Source organism: Erithacus rubecula (assembly GCF_903797595.1).
Source record: "Erithacus rubecula genome assembly, contig: SUPER_Z_unloc_2, whole genome shotgun sequence".
NCBI lineage: Eukaryota > Metazoa > Chordata > Aves > Passeriformes > Muscicapidae > Erithacus > Erithacus rubecula.
The window spans coordinates 9,436,714-9,454,247 of NW_027635860.1; the positions used below are offsets into that span (position 1 = coordinate 9,436,714).

The window sequence follows — 17,534 nt, forward strand, 5'->3', positions numbered from 1 at the left end:
TGTTGATGAGAAAAAAAGACCAGGAGTCACAGGAACAGGTTGCTGAAATTCCTCCTGCCAATCTGATGTGAGAGAATCAGGATTTCACTGTCCATAAGGGCTCAGAAGCCCAAATACAGATAAATATCTTGGAAGGCTAGAATTGCTGCATTGATTAGTCTGAAATAAACCTCAAGTAAATAATTAATTCAGGACATGCTTCTGTATTCCCAGTATTCCTGTATGCCCTCCACTTGATATTCAGTCAACCATTGTCTGCCTAATGCAGCCTTCACTATGTATTTTAACTCTATATTATTTTTGCCTTCCTGGTTAGAAAAAAAATTTGAGAAGATGTAGGCACAATTCAGAAGCAGCAAGAGGTTTCTTGTTGGACTCATGAACCAGCTGCACAAACCAGTGCAAGTTTTTTTGTAAACACACACAAAAGCATGCTTGCTAAGAGGAATGCAAGGCTATTATAAAATAGAAAGGTTGGCTATTTTTTGGAAAGAGATAAGCCAGAGCTACGGTTGAAAGCAAGAGAACAAAACCCAGAAAAAGAAATTAATAAAGTTTAATATGGAATCCAAATTAGACATTCATAATTGGCAGGGCAAAAAGGGTTATTTAAGCATTCATAATAATACTCTTGTTTCCATGGCTCCTATAGGAAAGACTCTTCTTGGAAAGAATTAAAACATACATGAGGGAAGCTTGCTTTTTAGGGAAAAGGAGTATACCAGAATCTAAAATTCTAACACACATTAGTTTTGATTTTCCTCCTGAAAGTGACAAAATCAAAAAGTTTCAAACACAATGGTACCTCACATCATGACATGATTAAATTTTATTTTTTCTCATAATTTACTCACTTTGAATTACACTAAATTGACAAAAATCTCCAAACAGTAGTCATAAAATGATGACTTTTCAGATAGGAATGTAACTCAACCCCAGCACATTCTACTGACTTGCTCTGAGGTTCCATCAACAAAGGGGTAGCACATCATTATCACTAATAAATTGTTACCACTGTACTGATGCTACACAAAAATTAAAAAAAAAAAAAAAACCACCAAAAAAAAACCAAAAAAGAAATCCCCATTGTTTGCCAAAGAGTTTAGTCTGAAACCAGCTGTAGTAATGCTAAACACTGACAGTAGCATATAGCTTCTACACAAGTTAAAATTGGAGATTAAGATCAATATATGGGCATTGGCAGTAAAGCCACAAGCTGAGAGAAAATAAAATGTAACTCAAGGGTTCTGTAACACGAGATCTTCCGAAGATCTTTGCATAACCACAGTGACCTCTCTAGCCCAGAGCATCAAAGTCTGTGATAAGCTAGAAGGACCAAGTGAGAAAGTGAGAGCAAAAGTACACTATAGTGTCAGGAAAAGGCAGAGAAGACTATTATTCTCTCCAGCAAGACAAAGTTCCACATATAAAAGCCTACAGAACTGAAAGAATGAAAAGGTAGAACAAATACTGGAGCAAGTAGAGAGGAAAACCACTTAAGAAACACCAAAGAAGTCTGCTGCACTTTGGGCTCAAAGTAAGTGCAGAGAAAATCACAGGCTCATTGAGTGGAATACAGCAATCCAGTCTAGCACAAAGTTAACAAACAAGAAGCAAATTTTTTGCAGCAGCAAATATCCATGCTATAAAATAAGGATATAACATTAATAACCTAGGAGTTTAATATACAAAATGCATAGAGAAATAAAAAACATCTTAGAAATTGATATAATCAGACTCAAGAATCTTAGCTTTTCACGAATAAACGTTAAGAGGAAGAAAGGCCCAGTCCTGCAGACCTTAACCACAAGTGCTTTCAATGGTTATAATAGTACTTCTAGCACTGGAGCAATAGTCTGAAGGCTAGATCCTCAAGTTAGGAAAGCTGGTGTTAACTCCTAAATACTACTTGTGCTACACTGCTGGAATGTACCCCATAAACCAACTAGATGTTCCTAGAGACTGTGTTAGTTTACCTTCATTATGCAGTCAAAGAGTATTTGTAAAGCATAATGGAGAGCTTATAACAAATTTTGCTTCCTGAATTTCATTAAAAAGTAGGCATTGCTGAAGTCTCTTGTAACTAGAAGTGAGAGAAACAGACTCAGATCCATAGCATCTTACAATGTTATTCATGTTTTAACCATACATTTCAAATTTTGGAATTATTCACGATCAGTCTGAGGATCAGCCAAGCCAGAATTGCCACATCACTTCAAGACTGGGCCTCTGATCCATTCAGTTAATTAAAATTGCTACAGGAACTAAAAGAAAATAAAACTTGTGTTCTACAGCTGTGCAGTACCACAGTAATGTTAAAACCCTTTAGCTTTTAATTCACTGATGTGCAGCATGACTCTAATCCATGGGCATTTATGACTTATGCGTCTGCATGAAGCTTCTCATGAATGCTGCAAGCTTCTGAACATCTTCTACAGTCACCGCATTATATAGAGAGGCACGGATTCCTCCCACAGACCTGAATTGAAAATAGGAGGGGAGAAAAAAAAAGAACCAGAAAAGTTTTGTATATTTTAAAAAAGACATTAGTAACAGTCACAGATATTTGAATCTATTTCTACTCTAAAATATAAAACTCACATTTATGTGCATGAGAATATTTAATTCTTCAAGGCAGGCTTGCAATCTAGAGAAGCTTTGTATTGATTAGTTATCTACAGCTCCAAAGCTGTAGCCCAATGACAACAAAAATCCCACAAACACTACTGAACACGAGAAAGAACTCTTGCAACCAGGCAGACAAGCCACCTGAGAGGCTTTATACACTGATACACTCTGACCTCAAAAGATATCTTCTTGGCATCCACACAGAGAAAGATTTGCAGAAGAAAGCAGCATTAAGGATAAAGCTCTTTGATGCCCACCACTTCACCTAAGCAGTAGCTGAGCCACCAGCAATTTCTAATTACAATCTCTAGACTGCTACTCTCAAGTGTTGCCAAGTGTTGTATGAGGAACAGCTCATATATGAGAAAGGCTGGTAAGTCAATGTACAGTGCCTGACGCTGTACCACTGCAGTAATAGTTCATTCTGCACAGGACAGATATTCACTTGACTAATACTTACCGATGTCCTTTCAAAGATATCATGTTAAGTTCCACAGCCTTCTCAAGAAATTTCTTTTCCAGGGCTTCATCACCCTTGACACTGCCAATGCGGAAAGGTACATTCATTCTGCTTCGGTTCTTTCTCTCCACTGGACACCTAGAAAGGTTGCAGAATGTAATGCTTAACACACTGAATTTATATTTCAGCGATATGCAGGTTGAGAAAGTGAATAATCACATCTATTTGTCCTTCAAAGTCAATCCTTCATGATCAAAATTGTCATTACTTTCCAGGAAAGAAAGCAACCTTCCTTTCTTAACCAAGTATAATAATGGAAGTAGTAAAGTGGAAGGTTTATTAATCCTTTCTGACATACTCAAAATTGTGCCAGAGGAACGGACACGAGGCTTATATACAGACCAAATAAAATGAAAAAAAAAAAAAAAAGGAAAACACAGGATAGGTGAGGTAATTACAGGGAATTTTGACTAAGTCTGAAGCCTCTTCAAAGACTGACACTTCTCAACTAGTCAAAAGTGCTACCAGAATTACACTCAGCTAAACAGAACTAAAGGAAGTATAAGAACACAAGATAAGTAAATTTTCATAGACATCAGAAACTTCTGTTAGTGATTTCAGTCCATCTTCTAAAACAGCATTACTCAGAATCATGAAGTAGAGAAGAGGCATCTCCAGAATAAATCTTGTACTGCATACATGGCCACAACATGACATGAGAAGTATCACAGCTCCTTAATATCTTAAAATCCCATTTAATCTGAAGTGGAAAACTCAAGATATGTGCAAATTCTCTTCAACTATTTTGCCAAGGTAAGAAATTATGGGGGAGGAAGACAAGATTTAAGTATTTTTTTTTAGTGTTTCTACTTATAAAAGAGATATGAAGCCTTCAGGTTTATCTATCTTTTTCTAAGGCTGTGATATAGATTGTTGCAGGCATTCAATCTAAAAGACCTTTCATAAACTGAATGTGAATTTCATACCTATCATTATGCTATTTGGGAAAGAATGAGCATCATTCTTTTTAGTTCCTCTCTTGTTCCTTTGTCCAGCTATCTCCATGATGAAAAGAAAAAAAGATCCATCATAACACCTACCTGCCTGTGCAAATCTTCAACAACAGGTTCAACCAGGAAAACAATGTTCAAAAAGGCCTATACTTCTAGGAACTTCCACATCTGAATTACTGCAGCTATGCCTTAGTTTTTAGAATATCCAGTTGCTCCTAGGCAATCTGATGTAACTCAGTGTACAGACATTGAAAAACAAACTACAAATGGCACAGAGCACTTCACGGAATAAAGGCTCCATTTGCTAAATGGCTTGTCACATGGCTTACTCAGGGAAGCATGCCACAGACTAAGTACCACATTACAGGTGGGAAGGCAGCCTCAAATTAAGTCTTCCTTTTAGTTATAGATACAATTTAAAAATTCAGTCTTAACTGTATTGCTTAGGAAGCTGCATACAGCTCAGTTAGTGAAGCTTGTTCTGCTTTCCCAGCTGACTATTTACCATCCAATTTGCATTGCATTTCCCACTCACTGCCTTACAGACCGACTTGCCAGATACAGATTTCCGTTTGTCACAAAATGTTTTTTTTTAAGGTTTCATTTGCCTTCTGACATTCATGAAAAACCCCCAGGATTTCCCTGGAGTAGGATCACAATCCTGATCATGGTGATGCCAAAGGCAAAGCTGTTCTCATTAACTAATGGATAAGAAGAATGTATTCAATATTATGATGAAACTTTATCCCTGCCAATTATGACTGCAGACAGCTTTAATTTAAAATCCAAATTTAATTTGCTCTATCCTAGCTTTGAATTGAAAGTAAATTAGGTCCTCACACTGTTGCTTTTACCCTGAAGGTGACAGAAAATATTTTGCAGGTTCATGGTCAAGTAGTAATCTGAGCTTGGCAAATATTAAAATTATTACAATATCAGCTCTTAACTAGCCATAGGTTCTGTGAGTTCAAAAATTCCTTGCAACATTATGTAGAAGTCAAGAGGGTTAAATCTGCTTTGGAAAGGCAACAAAAATAACTGAAGAAAATAAACTGTGCATAAAGTACATAAAAAAATGTATTCCATTTTGAAGTCTGATCTTTCTATTTTATTTCAGGAAGTGTTTCAAAACTTAGCATAATTAACTAATAAAAGAGCTCTGCTTGACAGAGAAAAAGCAGAGTCTTTGACTCCTGGAAAGTGGTAGGGAAAATACAATGCAAAAAGGTCTCTACAATTTCTTACAGGTAATTTTCTCTGTTTTGGCATATATTTCCCCAAGAGATTCAGTAAGCATACAAACCAGAATCTGCATATCTGTATTCTGTATAGTCTTATCCCATATTCCTGTTTTATTAAGTTTAAAATGTTTTTAGTAGGGTTCACTACTGACATATACAAGGTAAGCTAAAATAACTTCCTACTGTAATGAGACTTATCCTTGGACAGTTATCATGTGAATGGTTTGCACAAATAGTATCTCCAGGAGACCTCAAAAAGATGATTTCAGAAACACAATTAAACTCTCGAAAGTTAAGAATGTTTGGTTATGTAGCAAATATTGAAGCCAAGGGGAAAAGCATAGCAACTTACGCATAAAATCCATTAGATTTGTCTATAATATCATAAATCATCCGTGACTTGATTAAACTAAGTTTATCCATAGCTGCAGCTCCACCATTATTCTTTATCCATTCCAGTACCAATCCCATGATATAAATACTGCAAAAGAAAAGAACATTTTTCAGTGAAATTATTCCAACAGGAAAAACATAAGTCTCATCTAATAGTTTACAAAATGTTTCAGCAACAAAATGCCATGTTTGATTTAAGGGCACTTAAGATTAACAAATCAAAATATAGACTATTTTACAAGTTATGACAACTCTAAACAGACAATGTTTTCTAAACACAGAAGAAATATTCTGAAATTCAAATGCCACTCATATTTGTTGGACCCAGCTTAATCCTTTGTACCACACAAGGAGATGTTCTGCAGGCTTCCTGCAGCCCTGCAGAGCTTCCAAAGACATCCCAAGACATGCTGCATGTAATGCCAATTAAATGCCCACACTGCTTCCTGTCAGGTCCTGCCTAGAAGGACTACACAGCAGCCTAGAAACAGTCAGATTTAGAAAAAGAGTTAATAGAATTTGCCCTGTGTAGCTGCTCTAGCAAAAATATAGGAGTAAATCTCAAATACATATACATTAATATGCCAGAAATTTAATCATATTTTCACAAACATTAAAAATGAGAATTCTTAATACCATTTCTGTCTACAAAGACCTTTTGCAGACATGATCAGTGACGTTTGGTGAAACAAATTACAATGTATCACACTTAATTATTTGTTACCAGTCAAGTTCTTGGTAGAGATCTGGAAGCCTACTGGCATCACATGGCTTGAGACCAAGCATTTCAATGCTAGTTGCAAAGTCCAACATAAAAAAATCCTTGAGGCCTTTTGCCTTTGTGCTTTTGCTACAAAACTCAGCTTGTTCAAGTTAGACATTTCCCACAACTACAACAATTTACATAAAAACCTGCTCACAAGTTTTTATGGCATATATCCAACAAGTTCTTTCTTACGAATCCCTTCATTATTGATTCCAAGGGAGTGCTCAGAGAACATTACCCTACAAGTTTCCCTAATGCATATCTAGCAGGAGGCTGTTCTAAATTTTGCTGCTTTTTATTACTAAAGGGATGCCAGTAACAAATCCTTGAACACTTCAGAAAGGCTGCAGAATAACCAAGGTTACAGACTGCCGTTTATAGGACAGCACAATCTTGTCACATTTAAGACAGCATGATTAACTACTCCAGTGTAAAGGGTTTAAGTGAAATATAGGCTATGCCCTTGGCAAATGTAAAGGGCCACATTCACCTCCTGCCCTCACTTCCTTGAGCAAACTTTTTCGACAAGTGAACTCTTAGAAGTCACCCTTAGAGTCACTTATAAAAACCCAGACAGCCAAAACCTTTCATCCGTCTTTGATATCAATCAAAATAATGTTTCTGGAGCAATTTTAAGTGCAAAATGCATTTCCGAGCTTGTAAATGAGATTTTTATAGCAAATTCATTGTTAATTTTAGCTAAATAGATGAGAGTCAAGGAGTCAACTATGTAATGCCATGAGGTTAAAGCCATTAGCATCACCTTAATTTAATTTAACATCTTGCTGAAGTAGCTTTTGCAATTTCAGTTAATATTTCCTGCCTGTTTGCCAGCAAACCATTAACAAGTGCAAGGAAAAGACCAGAGAAAAAGAGAACTAAGAAGCTTTGCCAGTTCCCTAAACTGGAACAGGCAGTTAGGGCCAAGCCAAACAGATGTGCATCCTGCCAACATTTCAATCTGTTACATTCTGGATTCAGGAGTGTACTCCAATATGAGTCTGTAGCATGAAGTGAAATCCAGCAAGACAGTGATGAGAAAGGGGAAAGACTGTTAGTTCAACTTTATTTTCAGTTCCCTTAACCACACACTACTCGGTTAAGGCTACTGTCAGATACTGAGCAACAGCTAAAATAGCACTTTCTTTTCAGAAGTTCTTTGCAATAGCTAAAAAAAAAAAAAAAAAAAAAAAAAAAGGCTGAAGAATTTGATTTGTTTTGCTTTTCAAATCAGAGGAACAACACTGTGTCCAAGTACTGAGATTAAGTAGAACTTCAGTTTTTCAAATGGAAATAGCTTTGTACTTGGAAAACATGAATGGCTGGATTTAAAACCTGGCATATTCAATTATACAGTGTCCAAAAACAGTATGTGTGACTTGGCAGTCAGGCAAATAATTGGACACGAAATAGAGGTTTCATCAAGCACTGTAAAAGAAAGATATACATACTGCCTATGTTACAAAACTGCATTGAGCAGACCAAAATCTGGCAACATTGTATAGTTAATTCTTACTGAGTGTACTCAGCCAACAGGGCAGACAGACTGCCAGTAAGAATACACAATTACAGCACTACATACCGTACAGTGAGCACACAACTTTGGGGAACAAATTCTGCACTATATATACAGTGCACTATTCTGCACTGGCAAAAACAAATGTTCACAAGATTTACTGTTCTGTTGATAAACATAGCTGCTCCTATGTCATTGCAACAATACATTCTGCAGTGACAATTAGCAAATTCAAAATACTTAAATTCAGCAAAATTTGAAGTAATACTATTGTAATGATAGAATTAAGTTATAGGGTTTATATACAGGAATCATTGAACTTTAGGCCTGTACAGTACAATTAATAGGTGTCAAAGACCATGAGGCAAACTAATTTTGCCATTCTGGAACATAGAAACAAGCTGAGACTAAGTGTCAGTATAAAATTGCATTATCAGATTATCTGAATGAAAAGAAAACCTTTAGTTTCAAGGTAACTTTAAATGCTTCTAGAAAAACAAAACAAAACAAAAAGATACCTAGATTGAAGATCTTTTTTTAAATAACCATTTCAGAGGAAAAATTATTCCGTTTAATAATTCTGTAGATACTATTGGCACAACATCTAAACATTCTAGTAGCAAAGCATCATTTTACTAGTTATCAGAAACTACAAGATAGCAATTTTTTAAAAAGCAAGCTGTAGTGTGATCTTCTTGCATAATAAAATCATCATATACATGGCAATTTTATGATTTTGATTGCTAGCAATGATTAGCTAGATCAATTTCATCTTTCAATACCAAATCAAACACTGAGATGCCAGTCAAAAGAACTGTACAAAACTCTACAAGAGAGAAAAGCAAAGCAACTACTAAATGCCTTTTAAAAAATTTTTCTGCAGTTTTACTTCAAAACCAACAGTAACCAAAGATGTAGAAAGAACAAGAAATATTTTTAAAGATTAAAAGAATACTTATGCTTGTGATATATTATTTATAAATTTATTCACAAGAATGTTTACCATTTTCTGGTAAAGAAAGTCAGTGGGGATCTGGAGGTTCAAATGCTGAGAACAATGTCAGGAAGAAATTAAATTAAACTGTATCTAGGGATCAGGAAGCACATCTAAGTGCCAAATTACCTCCATGCAATGAGAAAAGCATCACCACTGAATTGACTAGAACTGTGCTCATGTAAACCAGAACTGTATCCTGAAACTTCTACAATAGAGCTATGACATATAGTATTTACTTTAAAAAAGACTACATCCTCTATGGCTGAGTTGCACTAGGCAATGCCAAGCCTACTAGTCACACGGCCAGACACTCCAATGTTTTCACAGGAATCATGTGAAACACTCCAATGTATCAGTGGCTTGAGGGCCAATATACAGCTTGGAAGCTTTTCTGAGTAAGAGCAGCAGATGGCAGTGCAGCAGCTTTCCTAGTAAGGGGTACCACATAGCAGGGTGAGTTACCTGTAGCACGGTGGAGTGTTGTACAGTGAGCTATTTGCTGCCTGTGTTTTGTAATCCAGTACAATAGGGCATTCCTTCAGTGCAAATCCCAGCAAGTCCTCACGTACTATTACAACAGTAACACCAGCACAGCCAACATTCTTCTGAGCACCAGCGAAAATCACGCCAAACTTTAAAAGGAAGAAGAAAGAACTTGGTACATGCATTCACTTGTAGAGCTTATTACTGGGGAATACCCCAGGCATATTAGTCAGCTGAACAGAACCCAAAATGTGTTGAAAATTAGCAAGTTATAGGTTAAAAGAAGAGTTAGCAGAAGTTCTGATTTCAAAGTGCACTTATGGCTACTCAACCAAGGAAGATAATCACAACAAATTTCACAACAGTTGGCTAAATGTTTATTTAATAACTGCAAATAATTCTCAAGGCAACCTGTTGCAATTTCACACTACTCCATGCAAAATTTACTAAAAGCAAATTCCTACACAGTTCACAGTATTTTCAACCCATCTGTTATTTCAGAACAATCATCATAAAATCCACCTGTTCAAAGAGGCAGATCGGGAAAGGCCAGGTTGAAAGTTTCAACAACTACTCATTTTTGCTACACACAGGCGAGAGAGGTCAAACATGCTGTTTCACTAGTCAGTAACACTTCTACTCATAGTATACTTTACAAACATAATGACTGCCTGTGGTCTGCCTCTGCACTATCTATGAAACAGACGCCATAATCATGAGGCAGAGGAAGCTTTAGGAGCTTAAAAGACATTGCCGATTTTTCATGTAAGAGGCAAGATTAAAAAAACATTCACAGTACTCAGCTGTAGCTGTACACTATCTACAGACTATATATGATTTGGAAGATATTTATTTTAGCTGTTATTTTTCTTCTAGCAGGTATCTTCATCAGTAAAGACCTTACAATAGCTAAATAATCTAGGGCAGTTACTACCATGAACAATTTCAGCATAGTTAAGCATGTTTTTATGAGAAAAAGGAAAACAAAAAGATATTGAAATCTTAAACCTGAAATTTCAACGCTTCTATCCATCATCAGATACTCAATTAACAAAACATGACTTCCTTAATTTCACTGCTCAGCATCTCTAGCCACCCAGACATTTCAAAGTGTTTCACTATATGCATTAAATTTTGAAAATGCTCTGTCCAACTGTTTACCTTGGAAACATCCACAGGTTTGGACAGGAAGTTTGATGACATATCACAAACCAAGACTGCTCCTTTGACATCAGGTACAAAGTCAAACTCCACACCATGAACGGTTTCATTAGCACAGTAATACACATAAGATGCATCTGGATTAAGATTCCAAGTGCTTGGGTCAGGAATGCCTAAAACACAAAAAGGAAACCCAGAGGTTTTACTGGAGACAAGTAATTTCTTGGAATGTAATTTTACCTAACATGAAACTTAAGTGCAAATCAAGAACAATTTTGCCATATAGACTATTAATCATGTTGTTACCAGGAAAATAAATGTACCTGCAAAGCCAATACACCAGTGCATTCCCAAAATTCTCCAGTAAGCCATCACTAAGTTTGCAAAACCTTTTGATTTTCACCCCTTATTCTTCAAATTATTTTCACCCAGTTTGCAATTCTAGACTACAAACTACTGCCCTAGGGGCTCAATACAGAATTTAAGAATACAAGAATCTTCCTGCTGCCTTTGGAACCAAATTTGCACTGGCAAAGTTCAATAAAGCTCTGTTTCTTTGCAATCCCAGAGGCATTTAAGTGTTGCCCAAGCTGAACAAACAAGGTTACCTACCTTTCTCCCATTTTAAGCTTTGCAACTGATTTACAAAATAAGATCTTCTCTGTCAACAGGCAATATACAGACATGTCCTGACAGCACAGAACAGGTTTGGCATAGAACAAATGGTTGCTCTGCCTTTCTTTTCTCCTCCAGGACTTGTTGGGAGGTGGGGGGAGGGGTGGGAGATGGTGCTATTCCCCCATCATTATTTACTGCCTCTCTTCTTATCTACAGCTACACAATGGTAAATTACACTCCCCCAGACAGGAAAGTTGTAGGTTCAACTCCTTCCTGTGCCTCACAGAATATAAACTTACTTTCCAAGCTGGTGCACTGTTAGTTAGTACACTAACTTACATGGGAATATTCTTTGTCTTTCTGCCTGCCACTGTTTTTAGTTCAGCTGTCGTAACTTGGACTAGAGAGAAGTGAGCAAAACTAGCAGGAATAGAAAACAGATCTCATGTATTCCTGCTTCAAGAATTATTTATATACATTCAGTGACACATTGGTGGTAAAGATAATAATTAAGAAATCCTTAAAAGCAGGCAACAGAATTCAGGTCTCCCATACCTTGGGTCAACAAGGTCAACATCTCAGACCTGCTTCTGAATTTTAGCATAATCTCATTATCGAGTATACATGAAATTTAAATACCTCACAATATTCCTGTGAACAGCTTAAGAACTCAGTTAAATATTAAAAAAAGACAGCCCAGACCATTTCCCTACTTAGACACTGGTTTCTTGCCACTCACTTTCAGGTGTCTGCTCAGCCCCATTTGACCATTTTTTTCTGATGGAAACTGTTAAGCCACTAATCTCCCGGTGGTGAACAGAGAGAGATATGGCAGACATTCTTTTGAGTGTTGGGCAGTCAACTCTAGTTAACATTCAACAGCCCAATAGCTACATAGCCAGTCAAAAAGCTAAGCATTCATATAGATAGATGCAATTATCAACTTACTTGTATAGGCTCCTAGTTTGGGATGAACAATATTTACTTTGGCATACTTCTCTGCTTCTTTAGCTGCTTTTGCTGACCAGCCTCCAGTAACCACATAATCTGCTTGTCTTCCCTCCTTTAAACCAATAAGGTTAAGTGGGACTGCACTGAACTGAGCAGATCCACCTCCTTGAAGGAAAATAACTTTGTAGTTGTCTGGTATATTTCTGCATAAAAGAAATAGCCATTTATGTTATTCTCAGGTGCCTACAACTTGATACTATGCATTTAACTGCGAATGAAGAAGAAGGCTGTCATTTTAGAAAACTTTCTGCCTAGAACTTAGATCAAGTCCCACTAACTTACCACAGCACTGGTCTTGAGAAACAAATATTTAAGAGGAAATGCTATGAATTTCAGTGATAAAAATTTGCTGAAAAAAAGCTTTCCCTCCCCAACCCTTGCATACATTAAACAAACTCCCTCCTGAGTAGCTGTACACACAAACTTGAGAGATATTCCATCACAATTAATGCTGATTTTTAATTTTATATATTGCTAGCTTCATGACTTTTCTGTCAGGCTAAGAACATCACACCAAAGTGCTTACAGTAGCACTCAGAAGAGACCCTTCAATTTCAAAGTGCAACAGTACAGTAAATATGATGTAGACCAAGTGCAATAAAGAGTTGTTCATACAATCACAAAAATTACATATTCAAATTATTCATTAAAATACCTTTGTCAATGATTCTGGCTGTAACTGAGGGTCAAGTGTGTTAAATGATCAACATTATTAACTACTATGAGAACAGTAATTCTAATCCATTATACATTTAATTCAAATTTTTAAAAATGTGTCATTCTACAAACCTGAAAAGGGCTCTTGATCAGTGATTCTGATCCACAGAGCTTTTGTTAACAAAATAGGGCTTATGAACAATGTGCAGATCACTTTTATACCACTACAGAACTGACTATTTTATTGTTTGCACTTACTTCCTTTAGCTCAAGCCCTTCATGAATTCTATGAAGGTGACAAAAATCAAAATTTCAAAACAAATACAGCTAGACATATAAAAAAAAAATCTTAATCTAATAAGAATATTTTGTGACATTCAACAATATAAGCATCAAACAGAAGATCAGTGTCCTCCCCAAGGTTATTACTTTACGATGAAAAACACCACCAAAGAGGTACTTTCCTCTTTGAAACGATCTCCACCTTAGACATTACTGATGCAACTAGCACACGCACAATGTGAAAATAAGCAGAAAGTCATTCACTTACAGCAATTCACGCATGAGATTTTCAGTTGTATTTAGAATTTTTGTGAAATCTGATGACCGATGGCTCATTTCTGGTGGAATAGAGAGAAGAAATGAAACAAGATGGTAATACATTAATTTTATTTTTAAATTGTGTTAAGCTTTAAATCTTTTACACCACAGACCCAAAATGCCTGAAGGCTGTCATTCCCAGTTTGTCTCTAAGTACATAAATGGTCCTAAATATCTGCAGAAGACTTATACCTGCAGTTCAGATACAGGCAAATCCTGTGCATTGACATTTGGGACTCATAAGACCTTATTACCACATTTGCAGGTAAAAAAATAGTCTCTAGAAAGGTTTCATTTTCCTCATGGTAAGAACCTTCTCTGCTGCTAATTCTGTAAGAAGTACACAGTAAAGTACAGGAGTTTGTTTGTTCTTTTACCTTTACTAAGGCTTCTTCACACAGTAAAGGCAATTAAACATTAAGGACAATTACAGAGTAATTCCTTTTAAATCCATAGGCTGTCTTCCACGTGTAAGTGTACAATTTAAACATTAGTCTAAATTTTGTGGAGACAGCTGTATGTTCTACTTTTAGCAACTAATCAGTTTCATAGACTAATAAAATGCTCACCATCTTGATGCATAAATCTTTGGTGCAACTGAAGCTGAAAAAACCAGCCAGCTACCCATGTGGCACAGAAGACTTCCTCCTTATTGCAGGAGAGCCTTCCTAATGGGAAGAATGCTGTACATCTAAATGGTATCTATGCTGACACACAGGTATTATAAATGGAGCCAAAATACCAAGATCAGAACGTCTTAATACACAATTCAGTTAAACATTGAATTAATGAAAAATGTAATTTAAGTCTTACCAAGAACACTTATACCAAGTCCTTTGTAGTCCACCAATTCTTTTTGCGCTTCTAATAATACCTATCAAAAGAAAAAAAAGATCCAGAAATAAATTAAGTGAATTTTCCACTATCTGAAGTCTCTGATGCAATGTCTATGCCAGCTGTCCCATACTGCAATAACCTGGCACTTGTCAAGTGAGATTAACAGAAGTATAGCCAATTCTGTTGTAACTAGAAGCTTAAGGTTTTTCATAAGATAGCAAACTTAAGTCATATGTTTGTTGTGGAGATCAAGTTATTATTTCAAATGCTACATTTCCAGATTTCTGAACAATTTCTAGGAGCTGAATGGAACTCTTAACCTTTACAGAACATCTAATACTTCTATACATACTCTTTCTAAGCAAGCATCCTAAATACCCACTCCTGCCACTTCATCCTGTGTCCTTTCACTTGGCTTGTGCAAATAGGACAACCACAGTATTGAAGAAAACATAACAAGACCAACTTGGGGAATTGAGTATCTTAAACTGAGACAATACAATGACTTGTTTCACAAAATGAAGCTCCACACTTTTTGAAGACAAGCCTTTATCTTATTGAGAGTTAAGAAAAATTAGGCAAAATTTTGAGATAACCAAAAAAGCAGGTCACTAAAAGTCCTAGCCAAGCACTGCTTCAGCCATCCATTTATTCCTGCCTTCTCCCCGAGCTCCTGTATCAACAAAGTAGCATGAGATTCTAACCACTGGATCTGCAGCTTCTGATATCGGTAAATTCTTGTCTGAGAACCAGAACACTCTTGGCCACTCCTAAAGGAAGCGGGAGAAGAGGGAGCCCCAGTAGAACAATCACCAAACAAATGCTGCATCCATGCACCCTCAGAAGAAATTGCACACTCTGGGCAATTCCAGGAATAAGAAATCTACCTTGCTGACAGGGTATCTGCATGGCCTGTCAACTGTAACAGCTGGCTACCAAAAGGTCAACTAAAAGATTGTGAAGTTCTAACCACCACATTTCACAAGCTAACTTATCCATGACAGAGAAGGAGGCAAAAAAAAGAGAGAGGGAGAACACACAGACTATTAAAGTAGTGCTGGCTAAACTGCTTGATAAAATCCAATTCTGCTTGTAACATTCACCATCTCAAAATCTGCACAAAATGCCTCACAACAGATATCTATGGCACCCGTTATAATCCATCTTCTTGCTTCACCGAGTCTGTGTGCTTTACGCATCAGCCCACAACCAAGAGAAACAAACCATCGAGGTGATAAAACAGTCCTCACAAGAGCACTACATTTTCAAGAGGGTAAACAGATTAATAATAGGGAGCTCATCTGTGCCCACCTGCATTCCTCAAACCTGAAATTCAGCTTTTATCCGTCTCTGTCAGAGAGCTGGGTACTGAGGCAGTGCCTTTGAGAGCCCCTTTTGGAATCTAGAGCTCAAAACAGCAACAAATTTCTTTGCAACCTTATCCACAAAGGACGTTTCCTCGAGAAAAGAGATGGGAGGGGAAAGAAACCCACACATAAAAACAACCGCTCTGCAGAAAATTTGTTTATCTAAAGATTATTTTTTTTTAAGAAGTAACATATAAAACAACGAAGAATACCATGAAAGGAACTTAAGAAAAAAAACAAAACAAAAATAAAAATTCCACAGTAGATAACTCTTAAACTGAAAGTCAGGTACGTACAGCTCGGCAGAAATGTCCCTTCTCCATATGTAACTGGATAATCCATGGATGCTGATGCAACTTTCCAGAGGGTTGAGTGTACACCACATTCACAATAACTTCTTATAAAAAGGGGTCTCAGGGAATTACTATGCCATTTATCAACTGATAAATCTCACACTCCACAGAGCTATCCTTATGCGCTTAGGTCCTACTTCCCATGCCAAAACTAACAGATAGGTGCTGGCGCCGTATCATCCAGCAGCAAAGAAAACCCCAAAAGACAAAACCCTGGAGAGCATTCCAAGAACCACAGTCGAGCTCGCTTCCAAAAATCCGAGCTTTTCAGGGCAGTTCGTTGGAGAAGGGGAGAAGATAGTAGGTTTCGGCGCTGTGCGTGTAAACTCCTGTGATTATTTACTAGTTTCCCCAGCCCTCGCTTTGCAGCCGGAATCCCACGGGAAGCCGGGGGGACGAGGACGCCCAGCCCCGCCGTGCCCCAGCCCGGCCCCTACTCACGGAGCGCGGCAGCTTCGCTGGCCCGGCGCCGAAGTTCGCAACCTGCCGCCCGCCCTCCATCGCCGCGATGCTACCGCTCCTGCTGCGGCCGCGCTGCCGCCCCTCCGCTATAAACCCGCGGCCGCCGGTGCCCGGCACCTTCCACCCCTGTCCCGGCCGCCCATTGGCAGCGCGGCCGCGGGGAGGCGGCGTGTGAGGGGGGAGGGCCGGGCGGTGTGAGGGGAGGGCCGGGCGGTGTGAGGAGGGCCGGGCGGTGTGAGGGGAGGGCCGGGCGGTGTGAGGGCGGTGTGAGGGGGGCCGGGCGGTGTGAGGGGAGGGTCGGGCGGTGTGAGGGGGGCCGGGCGGTGTGAGGGGAGGGTCGGGCGGTGTGAGGGGGGCCGGGCGGTGTGAGGGGGGCCGGGCGGTGTGAGGGGAGGGTCGGGCGGTGTGAGGGCAGTGTGAGGGGAGGGCCGGGCGGTGTGAGGGGGGGCCGGGCGGTGTGAGGGGGGCCGGGCGGTGTGAGGGGAGGGCCGGGCGGTGTGAGGGGAGGGCCGGGCGGTGTGAGGGGAGGGCCGGGCGGTGTGAGGGGAGGGTCGGGCGGTGTGAGGGGGGGCCGGGCGGTGTGAGGGGGGTCGGGCGGTGTGAGGGGAGGGCCGGGCGGTGTGAGGGGAGGGCCGGGCGGTGTGAGGGGGGCCGGGCGGTGTGAGGGGAGGGAGCGGGGCGGGGTGAGGGGAAGGCCGGGCGGGACGGGGTCCCCACAGCGGCGCGGCCCGCGGGAAGCGCAGCGAGCCCTAGCGAGTGGCCGTGCGGGTAGACGCACGCACGGTGAATGCATGTCCTACTTTAACTTTTTGCCTGGGTGTTCCCCCCACGCGAGTGCTGCAGCAGCGCTGGGATGCTTGTTCTAAAAACAGTCTACTTTCGGAATGCGCGAGAACTTAAAAGCAGCCAGCCGCAGTTACAGTGAATTTTAGGATATCCTTAATATTTCATATAAAATGACAAGAGGCCAC

General features: G+C 39.0%; 1 protein-coding gene across 1 annotated transcript; it reads right to left on the minus strand.

Moving 5' to 3' along the window:
- Positions 1-806: 806 nt before the first annotated feature.
- On the minus strand, positions 807-16,696 carry PSAT1 (phosphoserine aminotransferase 1). Its single transcript, XM_079331260.1, has 9 exons — positions 16,543-16,696; positions 14,358-14,418; positions 13,495-13,564; positions 12,225-12,430; positions 10,659-10,831; positions 9,477-9,646; positions 5,695-5,823; positions 3,089-3,226; positions 807-2,479 (listed from the first exon to the last, which is right to left on the minus strand). Exons 1-9 carry the CDS (start codon positions 16,600-16,602, stop codon positions 2,374-2,376), a joined length of 1,113 nt encoding a protein of 370 aa, XP_079187386.1. The 5' UTR covers positions 16,603-16,696; the 3' UTR covers positions 807-2,373.
- Positions 16,697-17,534: the final 838 nt, after the last annotated feature.

What these genes read in the sequence shown, in the direction of transcription:
- PSAT1 (XM_079331260.1), bottom strand. Translation starts at nt 16,602, where the DNA reads ATGGAGGGCGGGCGGCAGGTTGCGAACTTCGGCGCCGGGCCAGCGAAG. An exon ending in AATCTCATGCGTGAATTGCT is followed by an intron (nt 12,431 to 13,494) that starts GTAAGTGAATGA and finishes TCTTTTATGCAG; the next exon opens with AAATATACCAGACAACTACA. An exon ending in AAATCTAATGGATTTTATGC is followed by an intron (nt 3,227 to 5,694) that starts GTAAGTTGCTAT and finishes CAACCTTTCTAG; the next exon opens with GTGTCCAGTGGAGAGAAAGA.